The 13,842-nt window shown below is 37.0% G+C and overlaps 1 protein-coding gene across 1 annotated transcript in view; it reads right to left on the bottom strand.

The window, feature by feature from the left end:
* Window positions 1-13,842, bottom strand: part of YAF2 (YY1 associated factor 2) — a 32,309-nt gene that overhangs the window by 18,129 nt on the left and 338 nt on the right. Inside the window, exon 2 of the mRNA XM_053977409.1 lies at window positions 13,660-13,785. Within this exon, the coding sequence (XP_053833384.1) occupies window positions 13,660-13,785 (126 nt within the window). The remainder of the gene's footprint in view (window positions 1-13,659; window positions 13,786-13,842) is intronic.

Genomic DNA, 13,842 nt, shown 5'->3' with positions numbered 1-13,842 from the left:
CAGGATTCAATGAGAGAGGTAATATCACGGAATCAAAGACTCGTTTAGGTTAGAAAAGACCTCTATAATCATGATGATACTATCAAACCGAAGGGATAACTATGATATACCTAGAATTGTCTATTCAGCAGAACAGTTCAAGACTGATCAGCAATATTTTCTCCTAGCATGTTTTCCCTCCCAGAAAAAGAAATGTTCCCAAGAAAAACAAAGCTTGTAGTATTTCTTCATATTTTTTTCATGTTTTTTAATCTAGAATCTACATGGCATCACATATATTTCAGAATTCCAACTTTGCAAATGAATTTCATCCTTTTCTCCACTTCTTTGAAAAAAAACCCCACCACCAAACCAAATCTGGCTTCAGAGACTTAAAGAGGTTTTATTCAAAGACACTCCTAATCCTTAAGCAGTACCATTTATCTACACTTATCTTCCCTGCAAGAAGACATGGACTTTTTGTTCAAGACAGCAGATTTATTCCTCAAGAAAGAGAAGTTAAAAATATCTGGAACAGAAACCTGACTGATTTCATCTTACCCTTGGTCTTAGACTCCTTTCCGCAGAAATGAAAAATCTTTAAATATAAAGCATTCTTCCCTTTCAGGTGTTTCAGGAGGACAGATGCTTCCAAGCTAATGCAAGTTCCCGCATCTTCTACTCAACTTTTTGCTGCTTTTAGGCCTTCACTGCACAGGGCTTAGGCAGTGAATTCAGCATATTTGTAAACATCAGTTTGTTTCTGTCCTACCAGCATGGCATGACAGGACTCATTCTTTGGAAACCTGTAGTATAGTCACTTAGCACCCTGAATTTTATTCTCCAGGCTTTTACAGGAATTAGCAAAATTGCTATAGTCAAACGGTCTCACAAGTAGTAAATAATCTATATATGTCATCTTTGGTCAAACTCATGAAGCTGGTTGCTAATGAATAGAATCAGTACAACACAGAAATGTTTTTGCCCTTACAGTTTCCACATATGACTTTTTCTATGATGTCTCCTTGGGAAAGTCTCGGAGATCATTCCAAAAACTGCATTGTAAACACAGGGTATGCTGATGCATTATGGATTAAACCTAGAACACTCGTCACAGTTCTGACTAATGTAGTAGAAACTCTAAAATCAAATTCAGGCATTCCCAAATCAGTATCTTTGTGCAAAGCATAAAAGAACAAGGTCAACCAGCTTGTAGGAAAAAATACCTAGAACTATGCACTGGGCTTCAGAGAAAGCCAGTCAGCTCCTCCAACTAACCACTCAAGTGTTCCTGAATCCCACCTTCTTCATTTACTACTTATGAAGGACAATTGCTTTAAAAGCAACCTTCTGTAAATAGATGATTGTATCCCTCTCTCATTCATGCCCTGCAGACTTGTCTATCTCTTTTCTAGCTGCTCCTTTGTTTCTAACTGAGCTGACTCAGCTAATATTTTTTTAAAATGGAATTCCAGCATCATTCTTACACTACTATTCCTCCTCCACCAGCTTTTGCTACTCCCTCATCTAGCAATGATTTCACAAATGCCTTATAAACATTCCAAACCCTGATAAAAATCCTGATTTGCTGATGTTTGTTTCATACACATCTTTTCAAAGTCTAAACAGAATACAGTTAAGGGCATTAAAATCTTGTTGAGAACAAAGTTGAATCATTCAAATTCTACTCTGTTCTTTCAATACTACACTGGGTCATCTCGCAATACAAATGTACAGACTTTAAATATCATATAATTTATTTGAAGATCATTTTCCACTCACATCTATCCTAAATATTAATGTCTCAAGAGGCTAATAGAAATCTGATATCCACAGTAATACTCTAATTTCCATTTTTCCAGTCATTACTGGAATGTCAAGAAAAGCTTATCTTCACATACTTTCTACTTCCTCATCATATTCTAGCTAGTCTCTACTAAAATCTCCTCCACCACATGTCCTCATTTCTCTAAGGTCCACATTCTCAAATATCTCTTAACACAGTAACTAGAGCAATGAATTTAAAAATAAAAGGTTGTTCCTAATCTTGAAAGCAAGCAGATATAAAGAGGCATGATTTTACAGTAAGCAGCTTTTTAAACAAATTGAAGGATGTGAAGAAGTGGTTTTAAGTATAAGATTTTCTAAGGTATGAATATTCCTGTAACATATTAGAACACCTTCACATAGATATGAATGTTTTCAGCAATTCTTACAGCATTTATTTCAGTAACTTTTACAGGGCATATCTGTAGTTGAGTATTGCAGCAATATTAGAGTATGAAGCTTCCTGTGCATTTTCAAAAAGACCTTAATTATGCAAAGATCTAACTCTAACTTTGTAATAGAGCTTAGTCAGCTTTTCACTCAGCATATTACAGAACAGGTTGCAACCAGCTTTCCATGATGGATCAATGGTGTAGATTTAGACGGCAGAACGTCTAGATGGCTCCAGAATGAAAGAAAGATATTTCAAATTCAGTTTCTGCAACAAGTAACACATTACCTTGAAGTAAACCCTCCTAAAAAGTCAAGAAACTTTCCTCCCACCCATTAGCCAGGTCTTTTTGAGGGTTACCTCCCTTCTCCCACACCCGTATACTGATAACAAGTTACTGTGTCAAGCAAGCAATTAGCATTTTCAATTCCTCAGGCATGTTTTCACTCTTTATCAGAGTGAAAAAGTCTTTCTGCAAAACAGGTACACTGACACTAGTGATTTTTCTATGTCCCTTCCAGAGTCTTTTTCCTCCCAGTGTAACTGGTTTTAAGGACAAAAAATGTAAGTAACTTCACCTAAACATATACCTAAAAATGAAGCATATACACAGCTATCTGACTCTTCCCTGCTTTAAGCTAACCTCTGCCTCTGAAGAGCTTAAGAGACTGCTCTTCTTTTCAAGATTAGGAAGTCACAAAAAATGTTGGAAGGCTGAGGCCTACATTTGTATAGGCATAGAAATAGTATTGACAGTGTTAATAAAATAAACAGGACCAAATTAAATTTTGCATCATAATCTCACCAAGGCTTAAATGCAGAAGAATTTCCTAGGAGTCAAGAAATTGTTACCTGAATTATTTATAATACAGAAAAAATAACTACAACCAAGACATGCATACAAGGCACTGCAGTAGCTGTCCTAAAGTAATAATGCTGGCAATCAACAACCAATCTGACACATAGAGAGTGGCAGAGTCTTATTAAACTTCCGAGTAAGAAGGCAAAAGCTTAACTGTTACATTTTAGGCCGTTCATTCAAGTTTATGCTTAAATCTGTACCATTAAGGTATAATTATATGCCATCTGGCTGCACAGAAACCAAGCAAAAAATTCCCTACCTTTTTTACTGATCTTTCTTTGTGCTTCAAGACAATGAAATTTTCAAGTGTTAGTTTGACAGTAAACACTTAAATGTATGCAATGGTTTTTAAACTACAATAGTAGAGGGAGTAATTTTGTCAAATGTAAAACACTAATTCCCAAATATTAGAGAATTGTTAAGCATTCGTACGCACAAAATGCACAACAGCTTTTAGTATATCCTTCCATATATTTGCAGACTAGCAGCTACAGTGTTTCAGACTTTATTTTCTTCTATCCGGCAATTTTTCAACTAACTTAACATTTTCTTCTAGATTTGATACATAAGTTCAAAAAAGATACAAAAGCAAAAATTTGCATTTAACTTTTTACTGACTATCATATCTACTCCACAATCTCTTTCTGCAGCACCGAGCTTTTAGGTTCTGCCAAACAATATTCCTTAACAAAGAAGCTGGTTTTTCAACTTCACTATAAATCCAGCACAAACCTTTGTTCCATTATTATTGCTGGTTTTCAAGATCAAGTTCCAGTAAGCCACAGATTACCTCCTAATAAAAAAGGCTCACATCAGTGACTATTAAGCACATCAGTGATATTATTTAAAGTGAACAGGAAATCATCAGAGACACTGTGTATACTAAGTAGTATTGCAAATGCTGTGGCTAGTTAGATCTTGCAAACTGTGTTCTACGTAGAAGCAAGCAGCTCATGTTGTGATGTCACTGCTGATTTTTAACAGTTTAAGTCTTGTGAAAAGTAAAAAGTATTTCCTACTGCCAAGTTCTTGTAATGCAAGTACAAGTTGCTAGCAATTAAATTAAATCACTACCTGGAGAAGCAGTCTTTGCATTCTGACACAGATCAGCTCACTCTCCCTCAGTCATCAGTACTCTATTAAACTATTCATAGAATAAAAACTATCAGATAAAACTACATTTAGCTTGCTGTGTCACATGAATATGCCCTTACTAATCACCACACAAAGCCATCTTGTGAGAAACTAGTTTTAATTGCTACATTGAAGCAGCTCATGATTAAATGCATCTTCAACATTTTGCTATCCAAAATTATTTTTTCTCATTACCATTCCTTCTGTCATATGCTAGAGTGTTAACAGGCCATTTCACTGCCTCCACAAATAATGCAAGTAAATAATTATGACAGTGCAAACAATGGAGCTAGTGGTCTTTATGAGAAAACATGACATAGATCCATCTGCATACAGCAGAGTAGCAATGCAATTTCTACACATCCTATGTATATTTGAATTCTAACTTTCAGACAGCTCTGATTTGTGCTTTCATATTCCTAGCTGTTTTACAGTATGAATCATTTACTTGGAATTCATCCATTCAGTGCATTTCTAGCAATTCCATCTTTCAATAAAAGCTGATTCAATTAGAATAGACTCACATGACCCATATGGTTTTATCAGTCACTGCAAAAATGTGCAGAAAACTACCCCTTGAGGCAGTGTTCCTATTTAATCATTCCCTTAAAGGGAATGCCCTATTTTCCAGATGGCATTTAACAGATGAGGCCAGCAAGTCTCCTGAAGACAACTGGTAAAGTGCACAACAGCCTGCTCTAAGAATCTCTGTAACAGTACCATTAGAAAGACCAAGTTCAACTTCATGAATAGTTTTCAAAGTAGCCATCAAATGTTACTTCTCCAACAACCAGTTAAAAGGCTCCAACCTCTTGCATATTGTTGTTAGAATTCTTCCCCATATGCCACAAGCTGTGGTGCACCAATGCTCCGTGTGACAGCAATATTCAAAATACCCTGCTTGAGAAACATATTGGTATCAACTAATGACAATAAGCTACATATGAGCAGGGATCAGGAAGCCCAATGTCCTCTAAACACCCTATGAGGAGGCAGTATTTGGGAGTCTACAGAAAAAGGAGTGGTTACAGTCTCCTCCTATATCCATCCCTAGATCCTTGGGATTCACGGGGAAGTGACCTCTTCCAAATGCCAATCCCATAAAGGATTGGATCCTTCACACTACTCCTCTGTCCCTTTCCTGCAGAAACTCTGAAACCTTCTTACACCTATGCAAAAAAAAAAAAAAAAACCCATGCAAACTATGAGGATCACAATGATGCAGCAGCAGAGTCATTGTTGCACTGAACAGGGCCAATACTTGGCACAGCTAGTTTTATCAAACAGGAAGGAGCTTGCTTCTGACCTATTGTATTTGTTCTGCACTGTAGGTATCATCTTCCCAGAAGACAGTAACAATCTAGAACTTCTTCCATTTAGAGCCAGCCCCACAAATATGTCTACCTTAAGCAGAGGAATTTTTTTCTCTAAAAAATCAAGTCTTCATAATGTTCTTCATTAAGATGTATATTAATCTAAAAAGATGCTACAGAATGAGTTGTCACACTCTCTTTTATCCTTCTTATTCAATTACAGAATTTCTAGTGCATGACCCTAATCACAGATATCAATGATAGCCATAACAAATAACTTTCCTTTCACAGCATGTGCCAAACCAACTTTTTTCAGCTTTTAGAGTTGGGAACTCTATTTCCATAGTGAATTTTCAAAACCCTATTTATTCACACAATTTTTTTTCTACTAGGCACTGTCATATGAGCTTTATGGTACAGTGAAAGTATAGTCAAGCATTTTGGAAAAGTTTAAAGATAGGTTCCAAAGCTTCAGTAAGTTAGAATAGGAAAATTTTCAATTGCTTGTTTCCTCCCCACCCCTCAATTCCTAAGAAAACAAGAAAAAACTTGTAGCAGAGATCACGGTCATATCTTCTAGTCTTCAATTTGACTTTTGATGGAAAGTTTGCCAGCCAAAACCTTCCCAACAACATTCTGCAGCTGAACTCTCCAAGTTCAAGCCTGCTCTACATCAGCATACCACATACCAGTGGAATGCACTTCAGAGAACAGACAATCCTCAAGATCTCTGTCCTACTTAGACCAGGATACGCCACCGCGTGAAAGTATAAAAATTGAACACTTAGTATTTTGTTCTAACTCGCCTACTTCAAAAGTATCTTGTAGCTGACTGTATGAGCCAAGAAGACATCATTTGATACTCCGAGGATGTTCTGCAAAGCATACTGTTCATTCTAACCTGACTTTCAAGATGAAAAATACAGATATTTCTATCAAGTTTTAAACAGGAATAGGCACAGTGAGCTGTCACAGCAATCAAGGAAAAAATGGATAAAAAGTGGCATAAAATGCAAATTCTCATCACTTTACAAGTGATACAAGAGCTTTCTTTTTACCAGCTAATCTTCTATTTTAACATACTTCATCTTATTTTAGGCGTTTATTCAAATCCTAGTAGCTTTTAGTCTAGGACAGACAATTTTCCCTATAAAAGACACATAGAATAACAATACCACTGGTGGCACTAAAAACAAAGATGACATTTCCACCAAAAACAAAACCCAAAAATCCAAAACAAAAACCAGCAAGCAAAGCTACATATATCAAAACACACACTACTTATGCCCCAAAGGAAAGTACTTAATTGTGGAAAGAAAGCAAATACTGGATGGCATAAAGTCTTCTTTGCTTCAGTACCCACAGAAAAGTTTAATTCCATATAACCAAATTAAACAAGGGAGTATTGAGTTCAAGCTAGAATAAAAGAAACAGACCACTGAGTGTTATTTATTGCAGTCAACAGCCTCTAATGAAATTCATCCTCAGAAAAAGATGTTTAGATAATACAGGAAAGGTGAAAGAAGTCATCAAGTACTGCAGAAGGAAAAAAAAAGGGGGAAAAAATCATAAGATGGGCAAATAAAAACTTCAATCTTATTCAATTTCAGGAAAATACTAGAAAGAAATTATTTAAGAATTGGGAGAATTAAAGGATAAAGCCAATTGGCTTGACAGTCTAGTTTCTTTCTTTAATGGACTAGTAGCCCTGCTGACTAGGAGAAAATAAATATACGTTGCCAGTCTTGACTTGCAACACAGTCAAAAATATATTCTCCCACTTAAGCTAAACTATGATGAGGACAAAATTGTGCAGAAGGAAGTTCAAAATTTGAGTTTCCTTGCTTAATAGTTCCCAACAACCAGCTGTAGATATATTTACATGTATCTATGGGGTAGCATTTATAGAGAGGTTCTACAGGGATATTATTCAATATTTTTAATTATAATTTGGATGAAGATATAAGGAATAGAACAAGAATCGGGCTGAGAGGTGGTGAGAACTATCTGACAAGACAATCCTGCATGAAGGTGACTCAAAATGAAAATTATGAATTCCAAAAAAGACAGCACAAAGCACAGCAGACCCCACAACGATATGAAAAAAAGCCCTACTTAAGTAAGAACAAGATATAAAAGGATACCAGACTGCAGTGGATCAAGTAGATTACAATTTTTATGAGCTTCTTAGAGTCATAAATTAAAATACCTGTCAGGCTCAAAACTACAAAGATTTAACATGAGATTTAACCTTAAAGAAAAAGTCAGCAACACTCTCCCTACTCCTTTCTAAAATACAGACTTGATTTTCTTTTGGTTGGCTGCCCATTGCATTCTCTATTGCCCATACAAGCTCCACCCATGAAGAGCACCTAACAGAGCCACCCAATCAATAAAAATTAATTCATTCTGTTATAACAACATTGAAATTGATGTGTGCAGAATTCTTAAGTTGAACTATATTTTTCAGGGAAAACAATTCCTAAATAAATTCTTAAATAATTTTAAAGGTTACTTTTAAAAACTCTTTTTAAAAATAAGACTGGAAGTCCAGAATGACTGGATTACTCAACGGCTAGTGACAGAGCAAAAGAGAACTATTTATTCTTGCTCCTCTTCATAATTTAATATTAACTCTAAACCATAAAACTTGTAATATACAATCCATATTTTACCAAGCTCTGTATGACTTTTCCACTTGCTTCATTCCTGCAAATAGTTCCTTCTCTAAACTACCACAAGTAACGAATGCTCTTGAGTCTGTTGAGCTTAATTCAGTAATGTATTTGTAAAATCAGCATGACAGGCAGTTCTTCCTCTTTTTCTCGTTCCCAACCTTCTCCCCGACACGCACGCGCATGTGCACACACAGAGGCTGCATTCTGGGAGGCAGAAGAGTCCTTAACAAGCTGTTGTGAAACAGACATGTTAAACCAGATATACAAGAGAAGTACCAATTCTCTGTCCTCAGCAGTACTGCATTTCAACAGGAATACAAATACCAGATTTGATTAAATGTAACTGATTTGTGCTTATAAACATCCAGATGGTACATGACTAAACACATTGCACATGTTTTCTGAAGAAAAATGACCTTGATATCCAAGTTAAAAAATTAAACATTTTATTTATGAGCCTCAAAGTACAAAACAAACTCATGACGGTTCCAAGCAGAGACCTGTATCTCATATTTAGGAGATCATCAGATATGATTATAAAATACATTACAGGACCAAACTCTCAGGCATAGTCAAGGAACATCGACCAAATACCAAGGAAATATACAAATATTCTATCCCAGATCCTTATATCTCATACTCTTAGGTGTCTGGTAGAATTTAAATTTGGCTTTTCATACCTTAGCCCGTGAGAAAAGGAATGATTTAGTGATGAAGATCAATAGATCATAGAATGCAGAAGCCATGCCCCATTTGTCTGGTTATATATTATCTCTACTTCAGCAGTAAAGGACATTAAGAAATATAGATCCCAAATCTACAAAAATTCATCCTTACTAAACATGACTTTCTCATTCTGGCTACAAATTTCAGGGACTATTTTATAAATGATATTGTATATAAGAGCTCACTTAACACGTGTTAAAAAAATTAAATCTAAATTAAAAAAAAAAAGGAAAAACCCGCAAAACTTCACAGAAGTCATTTGTACCGTCTCATCTCCTTATTCTCCCTTTCCCCCGTCAAAAAAAAAAAGAGCTTGAACAGCTTGCACTAAGACTCAGATTCATTGACAAGATTGTTTTTTTAATTCAAAGCAAGTAATGAAAGTAGTTCTAAAAAATAAAATAAAACCATAACAATCATAAAATACACGTCTGTATAACAAATCTTCCCCTACTACTAACCAAGAGACTTTTCACTATTAGTGAAAACATAACCTTTATTCTTAAAGGGCCACACTAGTGTCTCCTTTCCTTAATTTAAAAATCACAGAATGTTATCAAGTCTGAAAAGGAGAAATTGATCGCATGTCCCTGCATCCTTTTTTTTTTTGCTTTGTTTACACAGTAGAATATCATTACAAGCACTTCTAAGTTTAAAAAGCCAGTATTTGCAGTTCCTCCTGTAGCTCTCACTACACTGCCCTGGATACTCATCATTCACACCGAAAGAAGTGGTTAGCAACAGCACAGAAAAAAGAATAGGATCCTGCAACTAGAGATCAGACCATATGCATAAAAAACACATGAAGGAAAGCAAAGTGATAGGTAATTTTAAATCTGGATGCTATTGCTAACTGAATAACAAGAGCTTTAAAAACACTTCTGAGGAAGTTGAAGCAGAGAGGTGACAAAAGGGCAGCAATGCAGCCTCCTAGAAGGAAGCAGAGAGTAGGAAACATGCACTCCTTTAGAGGAAATGCCAATCCTCTTGTGTACTTCTTCCCAACAACACAAACTCTTCAGCTTTACAACACATCTAAATTACAGTGACTAATGGTGTTAGCTGACAAGGAAAGCAAAGTCCAAACATCTACTGAAGGACAGACAAACTGGGAGCAAATACTCGCTGCAGTAAGGTCTGTCCAAGGATCCAGCCCAATTCTTGAAGATTAACCAGTATTGGTAGATAGCGCCATGAAGAACAGAAGAAAGAAATGGGAGCTTGCCAGTGGAGCAACTGTCTTTTGACAAAGCAGTACTTGTGAGAGTCAACCCAAATTCAGCAACCCATTATAACCTCCCCAGGAGCCATATAATTCCCTTCCCTGTTTTCAGCATACCACCATTACCTCTGCTGCTCTTACACAGTTCCAGTCTGGGCTTTTTCAGTGCTTGAGCAAAGACTTCTCTGCACAGCAAGAGTGACAGAGGAGGAATGAAGATTTTCAAGTCATTTAGTCTCAGCAAAACTACAATGGCTTTTGCAAACAACAAACCTTCTCAAAAAGGTCATACAATTTCTTTATAATGGAAACTACGAGGCAATCTAAGTATAGAAGTCGCTACTAGTTCCCTCTATAATACAGTACATTAGGGATCTATTCAGTATTCCTTACTTGTGCTTCTAATGAACTTCAGCAGGAGATTTGTTCAAGAAAGGAGTAATTATTACAGTTCTATGTTCCTTACATTTATATAACATCTTTCATCTAGAAAGATTTCAAAATGTCTTAAAGGTCACATGTAGAAAATTATTATACTCAGTGCAGTCTCCTATCAAGAGGAACATAGTAACTTCTCAGTACCCAAGCAACAAAACAGAACAATTTAGGTTAGAAAGTAAATACTAAAGCCATGTGTACATGGAGAGTTTAGATCCTCAGTGACATTACCAAACTAACATCTGGCAATAGCTGTAGAGTAAAAGGTAGAGGGATATCCATCTGGCAGATAGGATCTTAGTTTTACATCTGACTTGTGGCACATCTAGCTGGCACCATGCTGGGGCACTGCTTTAGCACTAGACCAAAGAGTGCCACCTTGGGAATCAGTTACACCACTTCCTGCAGCATCCAGGATTTCCCTTGGGGCATCACCCTCCAAGGACAGCCCAGCTTAACCATTCAATGCAATACTGCCATAGACAAAAAGTTAATTTAACTCCCTGATACATTATGCTTTGAAAATTCAGTCTAGAAATAAAATATAATACAGAAATTGTAAAAATTTGCACTAATCTTAACAATTATATCAATTACTAAAGAACATAATCCACTTCTAGCCTCTGGCACAAAAGATAACTCTTTCAGAGAGAAGAAATTATTCAACAGTGAAAACACCCACAAACCCTACCCGTACCTGAAAATATTTCTGGAAAGGCAAATGTGCACAATCAGTATTAAAATAAAAACGGTTTTAATCAACTTTGCACCTGACTTCCAGTGGCCTTCAAACTTAGCTTCAATACAATTGCCTGTTTTTCCACCTGCAAATCTGGCCACACTTAATGAAGTTTAACATGCAGAATCAGGTATTACACATTTCAACACAAAGAAGGAGATTGCTCTGAATTTAAAAAAAAAGGTAGCATTTTACAATGTCTTATAGACAAAGCCCTAATCAGTAAAAAAAGCCACAGTTAAAGCTTTTAAGTAAGAATCATTGCACAGCAAGAACAACGCTGATGCATCACCTTAATCTAACATCAAGCTTCAAAATGGAAGACTAAAATAAATAAATAATGCATTCTCAGTGTCATCAAAACATGGTAGCATTGTTACCCTGCCCCATGTTGATGAAAACCATTTGTCCTATAGGCAACACCAAAAAATGCCTTACCAAGGTAATAATTTGGTCACTTGGACTCCATGTCCTTAGGAAAAAAAAATAAAAAAAAAGAAAAAAAAAGAAAAAAAAGAAAAAAAAAAAAAATAAAAGAAAAAAAAAAACCCAACCACCCAGCTGGCCTTTTGTGTTTCTTTGGCACCCTAATGATTCTCTACATGGACACAAAGGTCTACTTAGGCTCAAATCATATATCAGAACTGGAGACAAAAGCTGCCTAGCCTACAACTTCAACTTTTATCTACCTCATGCTATGTGTAAGCCCGGATTTTGCAATATGAAGATGCAACCCATCTAAACCTTAGGGGGAAAAAAGAGTCCCATAAACCTACTCAGGGACACATTGTTACAGAGTTTAAGTAGAGGGGGAAAAAAAAAAAATCAACCTATCAATTACAGTTTGCATACCAGGTCACTGTCAGGGAGAAAGTGGAAACTAAAGAAAGAAAAAAGACACTTCGTTGCAAAATTATTTGATAGATGAAATATTCAAGTAGGGAAACTAGAAGACAATGAAAATATTTGTTTCTCAGGAGAAAACAAAATTTTTGTTTGTTTGTTTGTTAAGTTTCAATGCTTTTATCCAGCTGAGTTTCCAAAGCAATAAAACATAATTTTAAACTGACTTTTCTTATCAAACTGGTTGGACATTAAAGAGGCTTTTTTTCATTATGTTTTTAAAGACTTTGCATTAATTCATCAGTGTTATTTTGCTGAACAATACCGATCTGTACACATCTCTCTGTAATATAAACATAATGCCATTGTTATAACAGGAAACCATAATATATGTGACAGATGCAATTCCCTCTTGTCACATTTACCTTACTGATTTTCTTTGTTAAAAAAAAACAAACAAACCAAAACATTCAACTAATATTCACAACTGAAGTTATGAGAAGTCCTTCTAATATTCATTCTGGTTTTCATAAGTCAGGGAAACTAGCTCCAGAAAAAAAGAATAATAATTTTTGTCAAATAATTGGACCCAACCTTGCACTTACAATTTCAAACATGTAACATTTATTGCAAGTCATACTCAGCACTGCTTTGACCAGTATCTACAATGTAATTGCGGCTTTTGATATGATTGCAACTTGATTGCCATTTAAACTTCTCTTGCTGATGGGATTAACCCATAGGTATGGTAACGGTAAGAAAGGATTCCTGAGCAACCTTCCATTAGCATGCATAGCTACAAGTGCACTCAAGTTCGTTTGTAAAAAGCCTTCATTCCCCAAGCACACATGTTTAGGCCACCGGCAGGCACAGGAACCAGTTAATCCACCGCAAGCTTTGTGACTGGTGTACAGAGAAAAGGTCCTCCTGGGAAGTCACGGGTACACAAGGAGACAATTCCATAAAGCACAATTCAGCTAATAATTTCTCCCTAAACACTGAAGGGTTATAAACCACCCCCTATAGCCCTCGGAAATCTGCACGGTGATGCTCTGTGATGAAAAGCAAATTAAAATAGTGCTACCAATAATAATCAAACAAAGGGGTTATGTATGAAGCAAAGTTAAACTCATAGAAAAAAAATTAAAATAATTTTAAAAAAAAAATTTAAAGGGTGAGTGTCTTAGCAGGCACACCCTAGGGGACAGTTCTTGTTCGTGAGAGGGCACAATCTCTCCAGGGTTAGGCTGTGCAGACAATTATGCTCTTCCTGGTATTTATTATTTCTGTTTCTACACACGCCGGCGCAGCGCTCGGTCAGATTCACCGAGGAGCCCCGGGCCGGGGGAGGCTGTGTGTTCCCGCCCCCACTCCTAATAAACGAGACCCGATTCCTGTCACGGCCGCCCCCCCCTCACACCCTGGGGATACACGGCGGCTCCCCCGGCCCCAATTCCTGTCACGGCCGCACAGCCGCTCCCCCGCTCCCCCTCCGCCGGCGACCCACCGTGTGGAGGTGCCCTTCCTCACGTCGCACATCAAGCACTTGAAGGCCTCGGCGCTGTTGCGGAAGGTGCAGACGCTGCAGTCCCAGTACCCCTCGTCCGAGGAGGGTTTCGGCTGCCGCTTCGGCCTGCGGAGACACACGCGCGCCAGGGGCAGCACCGGCCGCGACGCGCCCGCCGCCCCC

This window comes from Vidua macroura, chromosome 5 (genome assembly GCF_024509145.1).
Source record: "Vidua macroura isolate BioBank_ID:100142 chromosome 5, ASM2450914v1, whole genome shotgun sequence".
NCBI classification, from domain to species: domain Eukaryota; kingdom Metazoa; phylum Chordata; class Aves; order Passeriformes; family Viduidae; genus Vidua; species Vidua macroura.
This window is presented reverse-complemented; position numbering and strand designations above follow the sequence as displayed.